The 22,522-nt window shown below is 29.8% G+C and overlaps 1 protein-coding gene across 1 annotated transcript in view; it reads left to right on the top strand.

Annotated features, from left to right (window-relative positions):
- The window catches only part of LOC111620060, a 142,404-nt gene extending 120,534 nt beyond the window's left edge, over positions 1-21,870 (top strand). Inside the window, exons 7-12 of the mRNA XM_023361904.1 lie at positions 14,819-15,007; positions 16,597-16,811; positions 16,968-17,218; positions 17,467-18,273; positions 20,634-20,685; positions 21,425-21,870. Of these exons, the coding sequence (XP_023217672.1) occupies positions 14,819-15,007; positions 16,597-16,811; positions 16,968-17,218; positions 17,467-18,273; positions 20,634-20,685; positions 21,425-21,870 (1,960 nt within the window). The remainder of the gene's footprint in view (positions 1-14,818; positions 15,008-16,596; positions 16,812-16,967; positions 17,219-17,466; positions 18,274-20,633; positions 20,686-21,424) is intronic.
- Positions 21,871-22,522: the final 652 nt, after the last annotated feature.

Below are 22,522 nucleotides of genomic sequence, written 5' to 3'. Positions count from 1 at the left end.
TAACTTGTAAAGTGCAAAACTCAAATATAACCAAGAAAAACGAATATAATTTATTGAAGCAATATTATATAATTACATATCATTGTCAGATGTACATGATCGTGAATGATACTTATGATAAAAACATTCAAAACAAAAATTCTGTCTACACCAAGAACAACAAATAAATGCTGCTTTTTTAAAAGGTATCATCAACAGTTTTTTCGTCACAACGTGAAGAACTTGCTTCTCTTGACGACATTTTTCGATTATAAAATAATTTTTCAAAATAAGTTTTACTACACAAATACGTCTATTCGTGTCGAAATTTAGAAACGAACTGTTAAAGAGTGAGTGAAAAAGAACTCCGATAGAAAAAACGCTCCTAGTGAGAATTAGATCGGTCACCGTTAGTGATAACAATTAGATGGGAAAGTTGACACATAGGTGTCAAGAATGCGCCGTTATTGTCAACAAAAGTATAAAAATATTAGACTTGGAATAGTAGAAATTAAATTAAAATAAATAAATAATAAGAAATAAATGAATGAGTAAATAAATAAATACATTATAAGTATTTATGAATTAAAAAAAAAATTATACGCGAGAATCGAACCCGAGAACTCAAGCTTATGAATCAGACTCGTTACCACTCTGCCACAGGACGCTCGAATAGAAATACGTATAATTTATATATAAAGTGCTAACAAAACTTTAAGTTCGATTTTCTCGATTATATTTGAGTATTGCACTTTAGTATTTTACAGGTAGTACACTCGCATCGTGTACTACCTCTACACCAAATATCATCAAAATCCGTTACCCCAAAGCCAAGGCTCTCCTTGTTAGTAGGAATTGGCAGCAATAATAATAATATGCAAGAATTGACTAGTGTCAGATTATGGATCTGATATTGTATTGTATTTTGTTACTATACAGTTAAAATCATATTTAAGAATAAGAAATGGCATATCTCTTACAAAATGTAGAAATATTAAAACAAAACAATGTAAAAGTTTAGTTACATTAACTTTTCCAAATAAAATAAATCCTAGCATTGAAAAATTGAAACTAAACTTTTGATGGCTTTATTTCAAAGAATTAAATATAATTCCTAAGGAAAAAATATTGATTATAAGTCTAAATTAGTCAAATTCTGGATTTTGCTATAACTCATTATACTGTAACTATCCTAATTAGAAAGAATCCTCTTGATATTGCTGAAAGCTGTATTATATGAGTGTAACCTAATACCTCAGTAACACTATATTTTATTAATCATCTCTCATTCAACTGGAAAAGTTTTATTTCATTATGAAACATCTGAATTTTTGTTCTAATTTACTTATGTTTGTTTAGTTAAATTTGTTTTCGAGATGTTGTTTAGTTAAAGGTGATTGAATTTTGTAGTTGGGAATGTGAATTAAACTAATCGTACTGTTTACTGTGTTGTTCAGGATATCAGTCATATGATAGTTACTTCCAGAAGGAAGAATAAAAAATAAAAGTAGCAACTTTGAGAGAAATCAAAAATAAAACAGAAAGATATTTTATTTACTGATAAGAATAATGTTTACAAAAATTTTAGAACAAGTTTCTGCCAGCAGGAAGCATGTAAAATATATCATTTATAGGTACACAAGAACATTTAAGTGGTAGATGTGATATTATACTGGTAGGTATAAATGTACCTACCAGTTGCAAAGTGGCAAAAAATGGGGAGAGGATTACTACTACTGCTAGGAATGTAAACTGTGGATTGCTTTTGTGTATATGTGTATATTATTGCTGATTATTATTATTATTATGCTTCTTTTTACTCCTGCATCTTTTTAATTATTAATAATAAATTTATTGAATTTATAAATAGCCATTGTTGTTGGTATTTATTAGAGTTATAATATCATTTGTTTATTAAATAATCCATTGATCATTTTACATTGTTATTAACTACTTATGTGTACATAGCAATTCTAATAATTTTCTTTTTGGTTTGCATAGACAGCTTAATCTTTCCATGTACAATTTGATCATGAGGCTTATTTTTGTGTAAAGATCAAACTTTACAACACCACCTTTGCTTTTTAAAACACTGCATTTCCAGAAATTACACAAAAGACTCCTTTGTGGAATTTCAAAATGTTGAATGCTAAATCTGAAGCAGGTTTATGAAATAAGTATAAAAACGTTTTCAGTTTATATCTTAAATAAACTCTTCATTGGAAAAGTATGAAACGTATTGATTTGATATTATTTGCTTCAGCTTTGTTGATTTAACAGTGTTTGAAAACATTAAATTGACATCAGATCAACTTGACTGAAAACATTAGTGTGATATTAAAACTCTATTGCTGAAAGTCTAAGATAATGATTTTTTTATTTTATTACACTATTCATTAACAGCAGTTAATGTTTCTTGCTGTTAGACTAATACTACTACGATCTTGATTTACCTACAATCTGGATTGTAACTACCACCAGACAAATGTCAAGCTGTTCGCACAGGCAGTCAAGAAGGTTCGCTTGAGAAGAACCTGGTTATTATACACAATGATAAAACTGACATAACTATGCAGTTAGTCGTGAACACCAACAAACAAAATGGAATGTTTTGGTTAGAAATAAATACTTTTTCTTGCCATATGTCTAATAATAGACAGATGTCATCGTCTGTCCATATGTCTTTTTTATTTCTCTGTTGATGGCCCGACACATGTTCCGCAGCCATCTTGTATTTTCTTGCTTGTGTGGGATTGTGAGATCTCTCTTATGACTGGATCTAGTTTCAAGAACTCCCTTGAGTCGATCGTGATTGAATCTCATTTCAGTCGAGATTGAAATGGTCGAGAGAGGTTGCACCATGGCATAGTCGCTGACATTGGTCACAATCTAGATCGAAATTCTCGGGGCAAACAGGGTATAACAATGTCATCTGAATACTTCATCACATTATTATTGGTTAATGATGGTTACAACAATGATTCTTGGGATATGTTTAACTTCCATTCATTTTATATGCATGATTTCTGCAATTATCATTACAAATATGATGTCATCAAATAATGAATTGCTATTTTATAATTGTATTGTGACGTTGTAAACTGTATTTCTAAAAAATGGTGAGCTTAACTGAATTTCAATGGCTTCCTAACCACCATGAGCCTGAGAAAAATTATATTCTGTACTGGAAGTATTAATATATATGACATTTAATTAATGGCAGATATGTTGATATACCTATTTATATACCAAAGTTAATCAACATTAATATACTTTAAAAGTTGATTTATATTATTATAATTGTTTTAGAAATGCTTAAACGAAACAACAGTAACAATCTGGAGTGTGATTCAAATCTTCAAGTACAGTACATTAGAAGCCCAGATAGAACAACAGACATGAATGTGAAGATGGGATCAATAACCCAAGGCACAGAGCACAGAAAAATAGAGTACTGAGTAGTGAAAAATATCACTTAAATATTATGTATTATATTCATAACTGATTTCATGCAAATCAAAGTAAACTTCTATCCATTTTTATTAACACATTATCCATAAATGAAGCTTCAATCCTAATAAAATCTATATATTAACAAGTAACGTAAATTACCCTTCTAAAGTATTCTAACAGCTTAAGGATATTTTCCAAGACCAATCCTTTCACTCTTTCATATTTGTTTACATTTTGTACTAATTAATGACTAAAGAACCAGATGCAACATAAATATATGAACATTACTTACACATTAAATAATATGTAATGCCTATTATTTTTTTCAAAATTGTGTACAGGAAATGTACTTGTGTACTTTGTATTAATAATTCATAAAATGTAATATATTACAGTAAAATCTGAATAAAAGGAAAATCTGCCTAAATGGAACGGGGTGACTTTTCCCTCTATGTTAAACTTTACTATAAGCAGGAAATCTATTGAAAGTGGAACAGGAAGAGATACAAAGAACATAATTTTTCATTTTATCCAGGTTAAGATTTCATTTGTAGACAAGTAAAATCTCCAAGTATAATGGTTATTGCAGAGCATGATTTCAAACCTTCTTAGAGAAACGAAGATCATGTGATAAGAGAACATATGACATAAAATTTTGTTAATATTAGTCTTTGTTGGAATTAACCAGGAGTAGAATCAAATGAATTTCCAAGAACAAAGATCTTAAAAACGAGCAACAAATATAATTTGCTGAAAGTAATGCAAATAAGACAAATTAGCAGCACAAAATAAGATGTTGTCTTACACATGGTATTCAGTAACTAATTAGTACTAAATACTTGGAAACAAGTTGATTAACATTTAGTTTTTGGTATTCAAACTGTCTTGTTTGCAGTCATATAAGCTCATAAGTATCATATTCAAGAAGCATTCAAATATCTAGAAAAAGTTTTTGGGAACAGAGAACTTTTCTCAATCAAATGGTTCTCAATTCTTACATCTGAATACTCCCATCTCTAGTTGAAATCACTTTGGATTAAGCCTAATAATAAAATATTTTTACATATGTAAAAGCTGGTTTACTGGGATATGTCACTCTGTCAGGAATGTCTCCAAGCAGGGCTTTTATGGGAAACTGGCCTTTATATAGGTGTTAGAGACATAATGGAAAACCTGGAAAATTCCACTTAGTCTATTAGATGCAAACCCACAACCAACTATCAGTATTCAGTCATTTTATCTCTTGATCCACTAGTAGGCTAGATGCATGTAAAAGTGATTTTACTATTTAAAACAAAAAGTGTGTGACATTTATCTGGTAAATAAAAATAAATAAATAAATACTAAAACCTGTTCAAACCAGAAATCTGCAAAAATGGAAAAAGATATTCATCAAGTCTGGTTTATGCAAGTTTTAATGTATTATGTTAAATCATTTCTATGATTAGACTAGATAGTTATTTTACATTCAACTATAGTAATTTGTCTCAAATTTGGAAAATTAGAAACAGGTATTTTTGCAAATTAATACTGGCATGCTGAAACATTACTGTGCTGTAGTAATTTAAAAACAATGAAATCAAAAAGCTGTTTACTTGCTAATGTACTTGCAGGTTTGAATTTACTCTTAGGTATTTTTTAAAATTTATCATTATGAAATTCATTATACATTCACTTGAGGTAAGTGAATTTGCTAATTATTTAATTTTATTTCTAACTTAATTTATGTAAAATTATATAGTATGTTGTATAATATCAGGAGAAGTCAATATGTTTGCAATTATACAAGGCTTTCAGTGAGTAGTCTCGTACATATCACTGTCATGTAATGTGTGTGCAGTTTTATAAATTTAGCATGATCTTGACCATATATATACAGAATTATTTTCATATTTGTATACAAATAATTATTATTGTAATCTAAAAATCTTGGTAAGATGTAATGTCATTTTTTTTAATTAGAATAACTTATAAAAACTCAATTTGAAATGATATGATGCTAATGCATTTGTCGGCACATATTTAGTAATCCCATATTACTGTATTTTGCAAAAAATCACTCAGCAGGCCATGTTTGTCTCATTAAATTACAAGTATCTTTGATTTTGATCTTGATCACTGAAGTTCCTAATCAAATATAACATTTATGAAGTTCACAAACAACTTTTTCAATGTTAAGTGGAAAAGGATTTATAAATTAATATATAGTGAGTACCATTGGTGATTAATTTTGAATTGTTAAGTCATAGTAAAGAAATCTGCACTTAGTGAATATTATCAATTTTGTGATTAAGCAGTTTTTGAAGTTTGTAATAATAATCTAAATAAGAAAGCCTATGACAAAAAATTCAGCAATGAGTTGCTTAACTTTACTGGCAATATTTGGTGGCACCAACTGTTATCATATTTTATTTAAAAAAACTTAAGTTTTTTGCCATTTTATAATAGTTAAAAATATAAATTTTGAGGGTAGGGATGAGTTTTATAAAAAGTTGTAAATGCTAATAACAAGTAATATAGTCATTAAATCTGACCTTACTGGAGATACACACGACCCCCTTTATCTCCCCTCTCCCTCGACCTTTAGTCGAGGGAGAGGGGAGATAAAGGGCATTTATCCCCCTAATAAACAAACTTTAATGGCATTTATCCCCCTAATAAACAAACTTCCCTGCAAAATTTCAGAAAATTTTGACAAAAAGCATATGATTTATTAAGCTTCAAAGAGAGTGAACAAAATTGTGCCCCCATATACAGAAATACCCCCCTTTTTTGACATTTCATGGTCCCGAGTCCGAAAATGTAAAAATCTGGGGGTATTTTTTTTTTACCAATTACCATACTTTTCCTCTGTTATATATGAGCCATTCGCTTGCCAAATCAATTAACTCCACAAAACAAAAAGTATAAAAATTGATATAAATTATTTTTTAAAGTTCCTTTTAAACTTTATATTTAAATAAACATTGCAGAATGTACAGTTGTCCCTCTATAGTCCGACGTTTTTTAATCCGACATGTTCAGTAGTCCGACGCCCCACCCGTCAAGGTACCCGTGTCTGCTTGCACAGAAGCATGTCGTGATGTGAATCTCCCCATCCAATTCTTACTCAATGACACACATTTCGTATGTTTTATGTGAGCAGTTCTGTTCGAACAGTTAGAGTAGAGAATATTGTAAGTTACTGCTAGCAAAACAATGCGAAATATGTAATTATTTTCGGTAATCCGGACACTTTTGGTAATCTGACACACCTTTGGTCCCATACCTGTCGGATTATCAAGGGACAACTGTATTTTTATATACTTTTACATTAAATCATAGCTTTAATATGATGATACATAAAATTATGTGAAAAATTTGAAAATAATAACGATTAACTCCATTTGTAAATCCTTTGGCCTGTGAACAGCTCATATAACAGTCGGGGGAAAGTAAAAATTCACAAATTATAAAAAATGCACTTGTTAATTTTTTTTTATACATTATTCAAAATTTAACATAATACAGAATTTACTTCCAACTGCTTTGAATGATTGGGCTACAATTTTTAAATTGCACACCTGTACATTCTTACTATTGTCTGTCTTTAATCTTGAGAACAAAGTTAGATAGATAAAAATTGAGACAAGATATGGAAAGCTTAGGGGCTAGAGTCCCTGATTAACTATATATGAACTTAGTCTATACCTGAAGTTATATGATACCAATTCAAAATTTTCTCCAGTATCAAGTTAGTTAATGACCAGCATGACTTGATTGTTACAAAGAGAAATATGATGTACAGGAATAAGACACCATTAAAATTCAGACCAGACATGGAAAGTTTAGGATTTGATTAATTAGAAGGAAAGACTTTGATTAATTATATACAAACTTTTTGTCTGGACTGAAAAAAAATCATGTAACTTCAAATTAACAGATAATTAAAACTTGCAGCCCAACACTGTGACGATGTCACAATAAATAATTGCTTGTTGAAATATGCTTTGTTCATTATTAAGATCAGACTGAAAAAGACATTAGTTGTCAAAATGATAGATTCAGATTTGTTATTGAATCTCCCTCTTTGGATCTAGACTTAGGACTGGTCAAAAACATGAGGCTTTGACTTTTTTATCATTAAAACTAATTTAAAATTTGGTATATTTCAATTAAAGAAAGTGAGTTGAAATTGTCAATTACTCTTATCATGCAATGTTCTCCTTTTATTAGTTTAAATTGCCTATAATAATTAAAAAACAAAATCAGCAGAAATTGTTTTTTTTTAGAGATCACACTTGCTTTAACATAAAACAATTTTACAATTAATGTCTACATAATTCTAAGTTTTAACTTTATTATATGCTAATATGAAAAAAATACTGTAGTAAATTTTTAGTACACAGTAACAATATAGATAATATTACATGCTTAGAATACACTTCAGATAGCTTCCATTAATAATATAAGATTAAAGTAAAAATTATTTATTTTGGATGTTATATGCTCATATGTTAAAATTAGTCAAAAATAACAATTTATTAATGTTAAGTGGTTGTGCTCAATGAACCTGCAAAAATTTGGTATTCGTTTTTAATTCATTCAACAACTAATTTTTTATTTATTACTTTGGTCATTCAGTTGTTTACCACCTAAGGAAAAACCAATATGTTAAAAAAATAATTCTTTTGAACCAATTGAATACAGAAAATCTATAAATGTAAGAATAATGTTTTCCTTTTAGATATTTTCTCAAAATACTGCCAAAAACACAGTTGGCCAAGATCCAACTTCACTACAGAAATAACCTAAATCTTTGTTGACAAAAGAAAAATTCAGATATAAAAAACAACCAAAATAAAATTTATGCATCTTGAATTTTTTACGTAATTCAACTTTAATGATTTTAACATCCAGAACATATATAATTCCAAATTTTTTTCAGATTAATTGTAATGGTTACAGTAATGAGTTTTGAATTATTTACTTGCTAAAAATTCTTTAGGGTCTAATATTAGAATTGTAAACATGAATTTCAGAATTGTTATATATTTTAAATGGAATCTATGTAGTTGACAATAAAGAGTCAATTTGATATATTAAACTAATTAAAAGACTAAATGATAAATTATTATTAATTCATACTAGGATTTTTGGAGTAGCATATTTCATTGAGATGAATCTGTGATAATGATACAATTATTCATTTATATATTTTTTTTTCATTGTTTTGAAAATATGAATGAATGAATTAAAGAAAAGGTATATGTGATTACAAGTTGCTTTCATTAATAAATTAATATAAATTCTTAAAATACACTTAGCAAAAGTGACTCCTTAAAATACTTTGTTTAGCATTTAAGTGCCTTTTGCTATTTAATCTTTAATTTTTTTAATGTCTTATACTCTGTTGATGAACGAGCATTGTAATCTTTATAACTGTTAATAGCAATGAATATGAGCCACCGGGGGGATTGGGAATTTCCTTTCCTTTCCAGTGACCTACTTTCTTGTCAAGGATGGCGTTTACGTTTTGTTACGCGTTACGCGAGTGGAGGAGAGTCAGAGAGGTCGATAATAAGATGTTGGCTAAGTCGAGTAAAAACACCATTTAAAAACAAAACAAGAGTTTATTACAATCCTCTACGGGAAAAAATTTACAAACCTAATTACTCTAAGTTCCATTATAACAACCTATCCTGCTACTGTGCGGATGGTGGAGAGAGAGTTTACAAATATGCATTTATACCTCTTTGCATATACTAGTGGGATATTTTCCCGTGATGTCGTCCAAAAGGATTCTGAGCGGTGACACAAGTGTAGGTCTTTGAGGAGAAGGCGATGTCCGACTTCAACGTTTCAACTCACGATCAGCGATTTTTCCGAGAGGAAGGTGGAGGACTTTTATACTTTTTGTGGTGGGAAAATTAGTCAGGTGATCAATTGTTTTAGCAGGTGTGGGGTTAAAGGTGGTGAAAGAATGGCAACAATATGACGAATTTTGCTTGTAAGTGTAAACTAAGCACGGATTCCTTGTGAGAATGTTTATATTAACAAGGGGACCTTACGGTCTCGGAAATTCAGTTCGGGATGAGACTTTGCAGGTTAGTTGTATACCTCAAGGGTGTCCACCCAGAAGAATTGTAAAGCGCAGTAGCAACAAGATTCCGAGAAAAAAAGCTCTAAAGTTTTAAGCGCAGCTCATATACCGATCGATTTTACACTATGGTAGCACAGCGAAATGGCTGAGCCTGTAGCGAACTCGCTTGCCACGCGGGCGATCTGGGTTCGCTTCTACATTCGGTTAACTCTTTTTTTTTTTTTTTTTAATTGTTTTAAAAATTGTAACAACTTTTAAATAAAGTTAATGACCTAAAAATATTATCAATTAAATCATAAATAACTGTCAACTTTCACACCTGGGAGCTAATTATTCCGTGAGTTTTCACAAGTCAGCAGCAAAAGTGGCACTTTCACATAACTTTCCGACCTATCGTCTTAAGTTCATCGGTTGAAAATAACAAGGAATTGAAAAATTCTTCAAATTTAAAACGAATATTTTTAACCTCTCCATAGCTTAAAATATTTTTAAAAAGTTGAATAATTTCAAATGCATTTCTAATGGAGGTAAATTAAAACTTTAATTTTAATTAAAAATTTTAAGATATTTTAAGCTGTGGAGAGGTTAAAAATATTCGTTTTAAATTTGAAGAATTTTTCAATTCCTTGTTATTTTCAACCGATGAACTTAAGACGATAGGTCGGAAAGTTATGTGAAAGTGCCACTTTTGCTGCTGACTTGTGAAAACTCACGGAATAATTAGCTCCCAGGTGTGAAAGTTGACAGTTATTTATGATTTAATTGATAATATTTTTAGGTCATTAACTTTATTTAAAAGTTGTTACAATTTTTAAAACAATTTAAAAAAAAAAAGTTAGCCGAAGGTAGAATCGAACCTAGATCGTCCGCGTGGCAAGCGAGTTCGCTACAGGCTCAGCCATTTCGCTGTGCTGCCATAGTGTAAAATCGATCGGTATATGAGCTGCGCTTAAAACTTTAGAGCCTTTTTTCTCGGAATCTTGTTGCTAGTGCGCTTTACAATTCTTCTGGGTGGACACCCTTGAGTAATACTACTAACCTGCAAAGTCTCATCCCGAACTGAATTTTCGAGACAGTAAGGTCCCCTTGTAAGACATAAAATTCCCACGGCCTCTATATTTCGATTTTGTAGGTACGGAATAAATTTATTTTAAAAATTAACTAAATTTGGACTCTCACAAATAACTGCAATAACACTAAGGCTTATACAGTAGTATTGTTTGATGCAGTACTGATTTACACAAATTTATGTTTTAGTGGATGGTAAATAGTTAGACTAAGTAACTCTTTGTGTTACTGAATTGTGTTCTCTTAAGTCAGCAAACCATGCTTCTTCAACGCTGGCATTCCGAACATAGAGTACTAATGAATAAGTAGCATTTAATAGTGAACATTTTTCTTCAGTAAAGTATTTTCTGAATAATTTTATTACAATCATGTAAACATTAGACTATTTAAATATGTTAAGAGAAATATAAAATGTTTTAAATTGCAAATAGTTGCATAATGCCTAGGCAATTAATTATCTTGAAACTATTTAAGATGGAGCATAAAATTTATATGGAATTTATTTTATGCCATATCTCCTGACATCTGATTCCATGTAAAACAAGACTACTATATTTACAAATGAGAACTGGTAATAGTCTTGTTAAACCAAAATTTTGGTCACAATTAAATTTAAATCTAATTAACTATTAGAATGTATGAAGCCTGTAATGTTGCCAAAATTTGAATAAGACTAGTTTTGTTATCTTATTCCTAAAAGTTTTATTCAAAGTTCTCAAAATAATTTTTAAGATTTACAAAGTGAAATAACATTTGGATTCTTGTTTATGTGAAAGATTAATAAACATTACAGACATAAAGAAGTGGAGTCTATGTAATGGAAAGTATCATTCTCTTTAAGGAACTTAATAATAAAAGATTGTCTTTAACCACATGACAATAGGCTATCTTAAGTTATCTCCTAACATAAATCTAAAATCTATGAACAGATTTTAAAATGTTTCTGTTGTAATGATGAAATAGCTATTAATGGGAGATTTGTCAACTTTGGTTTCATTAGTAATTGATAATTTAGAAAATGCCTTCTATCACTTGAGATAACTACCTTTTCTTTTTTAATTAATAGATGAATGAAATAAAATTTTGCTGTTATCTGATATTTCTATTATTTTCTATTAGATTTTATAAATATTTAAATTAGATATTGTTTGTGGCTAGTTGAATCAAAATATAGTAAAGCTTTGAGGACTCTACTATTGATATATATCAAAGTGCCAACAAATATTTATAAATATATCTTTTCCATAAATTTTAAATACTAAATACACTGAAAAATTCTGTAATTCAATTGCTAAATATATTATTTGCATTGCAAATGGCATTCCTATTGTCAAATCATGTAACTTACAAGCTCATACGTGTCTGCAAACTTCATTTTTGTACATAATTTTTATTGTTTAATTAATGTACAGTTTAATTGCACATTTCAGTGCCTATTTCAGAAACAAATAAATGGTGATAGCAAATTGGAATTATGAACATATGTTAAATGTACTCAATCAACAAATCATATAACTGAAAATTTTGTTTTGTTTAATGCTGTTTTGTTTAATTAATTATAATTATAAAGATCAAAAACATACAAAGCACTGTAAACATGCTTCAACAAGAGTTATGCTTGTACAGAACAAAACAAGCAGTTGCTCAGTAGCTTGGATCTCGTGTATACTTTCCATGGTTAATTATTTTGAAATTGAAGGAGGTAAATTGATTCATATTCTAATGTGTACAATGTACCATCATCATTGTCTTCAATTGATAATTCTGTGTGGAAGATTTCATTTTCTTTTTATTAAGGTTGATTCTGTTAAATACTGTTGACTTATAGGACACTGATGAAACAATGTCATTTCTGCTTGCTAGTCAAACAAGGAAAGATACTTTGTGTTTAGCTCTTAATCCCCTTGCTGAGCATTGGGAGATCCCCAATTTTTGCATCTCCAGTCAGAACTTACCAATTCTATTCAGTTGTCATGGCACATTGAGGAAGGCAAGTTAATTTGCATTCTACATTAATTTTATAAGAAAAATTACTGAATAAAATTTCCATTCTAGTACTTAATCTATCTCTTGATTTATAAATATGATTTTCAAATTTTCATATAATAAATTTTAGAATTTTCTCTACAATTAGTAATAGTAACTAATTCCAGACAGGATCAAAGCATTGTTTGGATGTTTGGTTATCTTTTGTAAATCATAGATGATCCTAACTAAACATAGTTAATTTAACTGTTCATTAATTGAAAATGATTAATCAATTAGTAGGTTCAGAATAAAAAAAACTTTATTGAAAATATTATATTATAGTAGTCTTTTTCATTTAAAATGATTTTTAACTTTATTTTCAACACACAACATTTAGATTACTTTGTTGTAAAACAAAAGCAACATAGTATAAGCAATTGTCTTAATCTTATTGGGCATGTAGTGTATTCTTACAATGCTTGGTATTAGAGATATGTAAAGAATATTGTCAGGTGCAAATGTAAAATGCAATAAGAAAAATTTAGTAAATCTTGTTATCATGTTATATGAAAAACACATTTGAAATATAAATGTACATTTAGACCTTTAAATGTTTATTAATCAAGAAATAGTTGGTGTTATTTCTTGACCTAGATCCATGTAATAGTGTGAATATAAATGCAGTATCTGGACTTTAATATCTTATAATTTTTTCATATTCTAGCCTATGTAATTTAACAGCTTTAATTCATGATGATTTATTTTTGTAAACTGAAGATTTAGATTTCCAAGATTTATGAGTTTTTATGTGTAGTGTTTTCTTCAATTTTTTAATATCAAACTTATTTATGTAAATCAATCATTTAAAAAAAAAACACAAAAAATATTCCAAAAGAAGTAAAATAGAAAAGATCAGCTGAGTAACATATACTGTACAAGAGGACAAACACCAAGAGTGCTTTGAAACCAAGCCAAATTTTTCTTGTTGTTGTAACAATGATTTTAGAATGCAATATATACAAAAACATTTTGTTTAAAAACTGGAAAAACTATTTCATCTATAGAGAAATGTATTAGAATTAGTTGTTTTTGATTCAGTAACTACTCTTAAGTACAGTACATAAAATTAAGTTACCAAAAAACAAAAAAGAAATTAAATAATAATGAATGATGCTACAGATGTATGAATGAATGATGATCCTCAACTGGTATTTGAAAATGAAATGAATAAGCTAATTGGTTTTCTTTAATAATCTGTATTATTATTATTATGAAATAATCTGATTGTTGTTTAGATTTATTTTGCTTTATGGAAATTATGGTATAACTTTAATAGATGTAACATAGAAAATGAAAATTATTTTAATGCTTGCATACTTTTTATTGAAATTGAGAAAGCAAACTTAACATATTAAATTTCATCATCATTACTGTATGATGAGGGAAGATATAAAAGTGATACTGTATTGGGATAATTCAGTTCATAAATTTTCATATTCACTAATTCTTTTTCAGGTTGAAGATAATTGAGTGAAGTCATGATATGACAGCTATTTCAGTGTCCATTCTTTTCAAGATTTCTTTTGCTATATTTCTTTATTGTGTTCACAAGACTTATTGTATAGCAGCGCTGTCCAACTTATCATAGCCCGCGGGCCATATTTTCTTCACCAAACATTTCGGGGGCCAAGAAGGTTGATAAACCACATGACATTTGCATAGTGCTATGGTTCAGTAAGCACTAATTGGTCAGCGAGTCCGGTGTTGACGCTATAAAAAGACGACAGTTTGACACACCGGATATACGTCACTCTCGTCTAAGTTCGACTTGGGAATTTTTTTGTTCAATAATAAATGTGAATTCTTCTTCCTGGAAAAAATAAGACATTCCCTGAAAATAAGACCTAGCGCATTTTTCAGAGCAAAAATTAATACAAGACACTCTTATTTTCGGGGAAACACGGTAGTAAAATAATTGTAATATTAATAATAATAATTTAGTAACATAAATTTATTCATAGTAAAATGTACTCGCGGGCCGTAAAAATTATTTGGCGGGCCGCCAGTTGGACAGCGCTGTTGTATAGGATTGGAAAAGGGCAAATTAATGTGATTAGGCTATTAACTTTGATCTGTTATTTGACATTTCTTGTACAGAAATGAAAACTAAACCACATTTTAACTGTAACTGTATAAGTAAATGTAAAAAATAATTTCAAACAAAATGAAATGTTATTTATTACAAAATGACAAATTATTATTTATTAGGTTAGAGGATTCGCTTTATTTGGAGCGCTACAATTTGCCACGAGCACCTATGATGCATCTCCATACCCCACCTGGAATGTTGCCTCATCCCAGTGTGCCTTTTTATCCCAACAGCCGTTTTCCCTCTGATCTATTGTCGCATCACATGGGATTAGTCTCTCCCAGTAGCATGTCTTTTAATCATGAAAGGTAAGACTATTGTATCTACTAATTTATATTTATATATAGGCTTACCATAATATTTTTTTTTCAAACTGGAACAATTTTGAGAAAATAGTCACAACAGAAAATAAAGCCTACAAGGATAAGTACTTATGATTGAGAAGGCTAAGTAAAAAGTTGTTAACAAAAAACAATGAATTAAAAGCAATTTTTAACAACTCAACTAAACATACCTTTTTATTAAGAAATTATTAATATTTTTCACTAGTGTAAACTATCTTTAAAAATTCTTTGTCACTTAAATCAGTACTTTTAAAATATGACAATATATTTGAGGAAATTTCTATTGCTACTAAGCTTGCCTTATGTTTTGCACATTTGAAGTGATTTTTTTTTATGTCAGAATTCCCATGAGTTACTGAAAATTCTGAAAAGCACAGTTCATATTTCACTTCATCAATATGATCATAGACTTTTTTCAAAAATGGATAAATCTTTTTTCAATTATCAGTAAACATGGTTTCTTTTTGGCATTTTGGACATTAAACCACTTTAATGTACAGTACAAAATAATCACAAATGACAACTAGCAATTTGAACTCAACTAAGATAGGACACGTGCAACAATGACGTGGACAATAAGTTTCAGTGTCGCCAGCTTTAATTGAAACAAAATATCTAAAAAATGAAATAAAAGTATATGGATCTTGTAGGCTACATGTTATAAATTCTGTGAAAAAATATCTGGATGAAAAAAACAAAACATCTAAATTCATTAGGCCATATGCTATAAATTTTAAGGAAAACATCTAGACAACATTAAAAGTACTTAGATCTAGATACAAAATATTTAGATTGGAAACAGTGAGTGTAACAGAGGGGATTAATTAGTTTCCAAAATGTCATTTTACTTGCAGCTGCACTATTTTTACTTCTTGTATATTTGGCACTTTTAAAATTTTAACAAATAACTTGGACAAACTGGCCAGGACACCAGGACCATATCATCAAACTGGTACAATTCCAGTCAAAACGTGATGTCTGATAAGCCTATATATATATAATTTTCTTAAAACAAACATTGAATACAGAAACCCGACTATAATCAATTTAATAAACACAGAGATTGTGCAGCAACACTTTCCCATGAAGGCATATACAGATTTTTGTCAAATTTCAAGTCACCAAACAGCCCCAGATTTTTTCTATATGTCCCTAAACACTTACATACAACCATTTACAATTAACAGAAAAATGTTTAATTATGTCCTACAGTAAACATTTAAAATCTTTTTTTATTGAGTATCATTTTCTTGTGTTTCTGAAAATACTGTGTCAAAAGTTTATTATTTAGTCAAGAACATGGCATTCACAATACTCAAAAGGTCATAAACCATCTTAATTAGATGACCTAACTGAAAAGATTAAGATGCATGTGCCCTATCACTTTTGAGTGATGATAAATACTTGGGGTGAATTCAGTGAGCAGCACCCAAATCTTTAATATGATAAATTTTGCAATTTTCACTGTTAATACAGAGACTAGATTGTATCAATATATTATTTAATATTAGTTTTAAAAAACTCAAAATTTTGATCATTTTTTAATATCATAGACAAAAACAGGAGGAGGAACATTCAAGAGAGGTAATACAAGAACAAGAAGTTGAAAGGAATAGAGAAGAAGAACATGAACGAAGAGAATATGACAACAGATGGGAAAGGGAACATCACGAGATGGAGGTTGATGTAGTATCGGGTGGTAATGATTCAGGACGGACAGCATGTAGTCCACTACCCATGGCTCTTTCAAGAAATTCAGAATCACCAAGTATGTAAAGTTTTATAGAAACTAGATAGCTATTTAAGAATTCTAAAAATGTTTGTTAGCTTTAGTTCTCAAAATTTTATAATTGTTCATTTTTATTACTACTGATGCACATACACATTAAATATATAGCATTTATATAAGTAAAAACTTTTACAGTGGGCAGGTTAGGTTCAATCACTCAGGGTACTCCAAGAGATTTTGTCATCCGGAAATCTGTAACAACAGTGACATCAGTTGTGGCTCCTTTAAATTTAGCAGTTCATCCACCATCAGGACAGAGATCCAATACCACACGTGTTGAAAAAGATATGTGGCCTTCCCGTCAAGTAGATACTGTGGCAGACAGAGTACATCTACCTCAGGAACAGGAAGGTATTGGATATAGACATCCACTTCTTCTACAACAGGTATTTTAAATTTATTTTATTATGCTTCTTTTTAATTTGTTACTTGAGATTTTTATCAACTAACTAGTCAAAAGCAAAACATTTGCCTACTCTTAAAATTAAACCTGGATATTATAAAATATTTTTAATGACACTACTATAAAATCAAAATTACATAAATATTATTAAATAATCATTGTAGTTCATCAAATATTTATTATAATATTCATCTTATTCACAAATATCAATAAGATTTCTAATTGCATTAGATCCAACACCATCCATCAACTGGAAGAGAGAGACTCCTCATGGAAAGCAGCAGAGAAGCAGATAATTTAATCAAACATTCCATGCATTCTTCAGGAAGAAACAACTATGATACAAAATTACATAAGACGAGCATATCGGATAATAATCTCCATTCTGGAAATACTTTAGGGGTGCCAAATACAGAATTGAATGGACTACCTAGGAGTGAACATGTGCATAATTCTGCCTTTGTTCAATTGACAGATAGCAGAGAATCTCAAAAAAGTATCTATTCCAATCATGATCATAGGACAATCACTGATATTAGAGGAAACGAAAATGGTCCGAACAAGAGTAATCCAGTTCCAATGTCTGATTTGTGGGCTGCTCCCTCGCATCTTAGGCATGAAGGAATTCATGCTAGATTGCTTGAAACAGAAAGGACTCGTTCTGATAATCAGAGTCATGGGCTCTCAAGGGAGAGACTACATCGTAATCATCATATTGATGATGGACTCTCTAGTAGACCCATGTACCATTATCAGACTGGAAATAGACAATCTCTAGCAAGGAACCTACCAGAAACTGTAATTTTACCTCCTATTGGCAAAAATCCATTGGATTCAGCAATCACAACATTAGATCAGCCAAGAGTCATTAGCAAATTAGACTTGGAAGAAGAAAAAATTCGTAAAGCTAGACTCAATGGTACATACAATAGTGATGAAAGTGAATCTGATTCAGAGGAAGAAAACGATCTTAACAGATTAAATTCTATGTTAATAATTACAAAAGGGCCACCTTTAAAACTGGATACAAGTGCCGAAGTAAGTACTGTTCTGTTCCAAATAGTTTATTTCATAATTTTATGTACTGTCAGCATCTTTGAAATCTGATGATAAGCACTTTTGCATTTATTTCAAACATTTTCACATTATAAATGAAAAATATATGTCAGAAGAGATGAAAGTTCAAAAAGTTTTTACAAGTGGAATATGTAATATAATGAAAATTTTCTTTACTGGGTAATTACTCATATTCATAAATAGAAAAGAAGGAAGAGATTTAGACTAGCATACATTTTCTTATAGATTAATTTATATATTATCAATTTAGATTATACAATGATTTTTCAAAGGTACAGGCTATTCTCTCCAAAATAAATACAGTAAAATTTATTTTGTCATATAAATTAATGTCAACTCACTCCAATGATTTACTGTCTCTTTATTTCATTCTAACTTTAAAATAAAACATTTTGTGTTTATTTATTTATTTAGGAAAATTTTTATTAGGTGTGAAAACTGCTGAATAGTTGGATATTTTACTTATAATGGCTAATTAAATGAGTTATTTAGATTGTGTTTTGATAATGACTGTTTCCATGATTAAAATCTGAAACTAATTTTCAACATGAAATTATAAAATAGTGTATGTTAATTGATAAGAAACTTTAATGAAATTTAATCAGGTGATAATGCCAGATTCATCAGGCCATAATTTGGACTATAGATAGGCTATTAAACTCACCATCTTATATTAAATTGATCTTTAGGAATATTTTAAATTAATTAATCTGGTCCTCTATGGCACTCAGCTGATTAAGCTTTTGAGGGCTAAATCAACCATTTCTTCCAGAATATTCCTAATTAATTAATTTAATACAAGACGGTGAACTTAATAGCCTATCTGAGAAGCATATTGTGGTGATTAAGTTATCAATGTATGAAGTTTGCAGTATAATAAGTAGAAATTTTTTAATAATAAGAATTTAAATGGAACCCTCACACACTAATTCAGATTGAATCGGAATCAATTTCCAAACAAGGCATATTTTGACTGATTCTAAAACATCACACATACTGACAATGTTTTATTGCAAACATGCATTTCTGTTTACTGGAAAGTTTTTGTTTTTGATTAATAATGAGAAATTAAATAATTGGGTACTGCTGAATTAATGACATTTTGCACTGTCAGGGAGGAAATCTGTGAAAAACTAAGTGTTATTATGTAAAATTTTGTTTGCTCATTAATTTAAACAAAAATTGATTTCATTTGTAAGTAGGGTTTCAATTTCAACTAATCTAATAATGTGTTAAAAAAGAAAAATTAAAGCTGTTATACAATAGAATTTTTTAGGTCTTACATTTTATTAATCCAAATAATTCAATTGTACAATGTAAAATACTAAAACAAATTATTTGGACACCACTGTTTTAGATTATCAGATTCCTAATTAGTGAATTTCTACCAAACAAAATTTTTGTTTGAAATATGTACTAAAATTAGGCCTATGCAATATTCAGTCATCCTGGGTGGAAAGGTGAAGGTGAGGGGTACAGTAATGTATGTTGCTACTGTCGGGTTATTGAAGATGACATGAGTGAGAAAAATTACTCTTTTGTTACAGCACCTTGTTTGTATCAAGTCAGACACTTTCACTGACACCAAGAACTAGAAAAAACAGTTGTTTTGCTAGTTCTTGGTGAAGTGGTTTATTTGCATATTGTACCAGTATTTTTACCAATTACTTTAGAACAGCTGTTATTTTTTAATCTATGAATGAAGAGGGGAAAAAAACATGAAATATAACAAACAAGTATTTCATTTGATGCAAAATTTGCTGTTGTTTATTTGATAACTTTTCAAAACCTGCTTTCACACAACACATATAGTTTTGAAATCTAGAAAATATTTGTAAAATAATTAATAAAATTTCAGCCATAGCAAACCTATGAACTGCATGATTAAGGTAACTGCATTAAATGCTCATAAAATACTTTGAGTAAATTAATTCAAGTTTAAATGTGCAGTGCAGTTATTGTCTTTGAAGTTTCATGAGAGTTTTTGGATTATCCAAAAAACCTCTGGTTAATCAAGTTTCCACTGTAGTTCTAAATTGAGAAATAAGTGACTTAAATTAAAGGATACAAAGTTTTTAGGTAATCAGAAATATTTTCTAATTAACACATCTCAACAGAACATCTATCAATTTAATTCAGTTACTGGATATTAAAAATTTATCATATCTTATTTAACATACTCAAGCAGAAGCTAATCTTTCAAAAATTAGAAATTAAAAATATGTAATTATTAATGACAAATTCATATTTACTATGATACAACAAGAATATTTATAAATTAAAAATGTATGATTGTATTTAAAATTTATTTTTACTTACAGAAAATGAAGTTCTTAAATATGTTTGGATTAATAACAAACAGAAGAAAAAAAGGTAATTTTTTTTAGATATCATAAATCTAATATTTTTATTAGTTATTGACATAAATTTTTTATCCANATTTCATTGAAAAAAATTTTTATAACAGATGGTGTCACATGTAGTTTAAATGTTGCGGGAAAGTTAAGCAACTTACTGCTGAATTTTTTTCTTGGAACTTAAGGTTTCAAGCAGGCGATCTAGAATATAGCACAAAAATCATTGATTGTCTCTGCTGTGAGGGATCTGCTTCTCCTAATGAGTCTTCTTCCATGTTGAATTCAAAGCTTTCTAATCATATATACCATCTTTTAAGTAGATTCACACTTTAGATGAAAACTTTTATGATATTAAAAATACAAAAATCACTAATGCAATGTTGTTTTCAATGAGCACAGGAAACTAAAAATCTCTTATTACAGAACTGTCTGGCATGCACAAAACACAATAGTATGACAGGAACATGTGTCTGCAAGCTAGTCCAGTCGACAAGTTTACTAAAGGAGACCTGAGGGATGTTGAGTTTGGCTTATGGAAGAGTTGAACTCAGCATAAAGAAAGGGTGGCCAGATGGGAAAAATACATAGTTTTCAAGTAAAAGGTTTCAAACACAAATGCATTAAAAATAATATTTAGATTGTACCTTCATGGAATTTAGCCCTGTAGTCCATTGCAGTGGCATGCTGAGAATGCCCTGTAGTCCATTCTCAGCATGCCACTGATTCATATTATATACATATTTTGTGTTCTTTAGCTGTTAATAACACTATTAACAACCTCCTGCATGTCGCTTGTAAGTGTTGGGGCTTGGGCTATGAAGCAATTAACTCCATCTATGACTGTGTGTTCATCCCAGTTATCTGTTATAGCTCAGCTGTTAGGGGTGAAGCTACAAGCCATTCCCATAACCACAGACAGCTGAGGACCGCTCAACGCCATGCACTGATTCATCTGTCCTGTAACTGCAAGTCAGTCTTGAATGCAGCTCTGCCAGTTATTGCTGGGAAACCTCCAATTCTACAGCAAATCTACTACACTATGGGTAGGGGGGTAGGTTCTATGTTTCAAGAGGAAGAAGTGCTACTCTTCTGGGTGTCTCATTTGATGCCTCGCACATCGAGCTTGACTATCGCTTTAGTGATCTCCCCCATTCTGCATTTAGAAGCAGTCTTGACCTGGTCAACGGGCCCTCTGACATAGAGGCCTTCCCAGACAGCTCAAAGACTTCACAAGGTATGGCTGATGCATTTGTCATCTTTTCCTTTGGTGTGGAGAAGCATCGTGGTACTTTCAGCCTTTGTCTGGAGTGCTTGGTGTTCCAGTTTTTTTTTTTTTTTTTTTCAGTTAATATCATTTATTATGTACAAAATCAGTACATTCTCTGGTTCCACATTGCACTGCCAGGGAGTGAAAACAAGATACAGTTAATTTACAACTTGTTTACAAATACAGATAATTACAGAAATATTTAAGATGCTAATTTGGGATGATAAACAGGAATAGATACAATATAGTGATACAAGTGTTAATACAGTTAAATTGCAGTTGTTTACAAATATATGGGTGATTACAGAATTATCTAAAATAATAAAATTCATGGATGGTATAGAAAGTTGATGCAATATAATGATACAAGTGTTAATACATAATGTTATAACATAAAGATGTGGTTGGATGCAGAAGTGGAATAAAACACAGGAGTTACAAAACTTGTGAGTGCAATGAAACAAATTGTAAAATGGTTACAGTAATAAAAGGTTACAAAACAAAATATAAGTTTTATATACAGTTGGAGTTTAAATACAAAACAATACAATACAGAACAATGTTGAAAGCAAATACAATTGAGGTA

This window comes from Centruroides sculpturatus, unplaced genomic scaffold, assembly GCF_000671375.1.
Source record: "Centruroides sculpturatus isolate CEXI.00-Female unplaced genomic scaffold, Cexi_2.0 scaffold12, whole genome shotgun sequence".
Taxonomy (NCBI): Eukaryota; Metazoa; Arthropoda; class Arachnida; order Scorpiones; family Buthidae; genus Centruroides; species Centruroides sculpturatus.
This window is presented reverse-complemented; position numbering and strand designations above follow the sequence as displayed.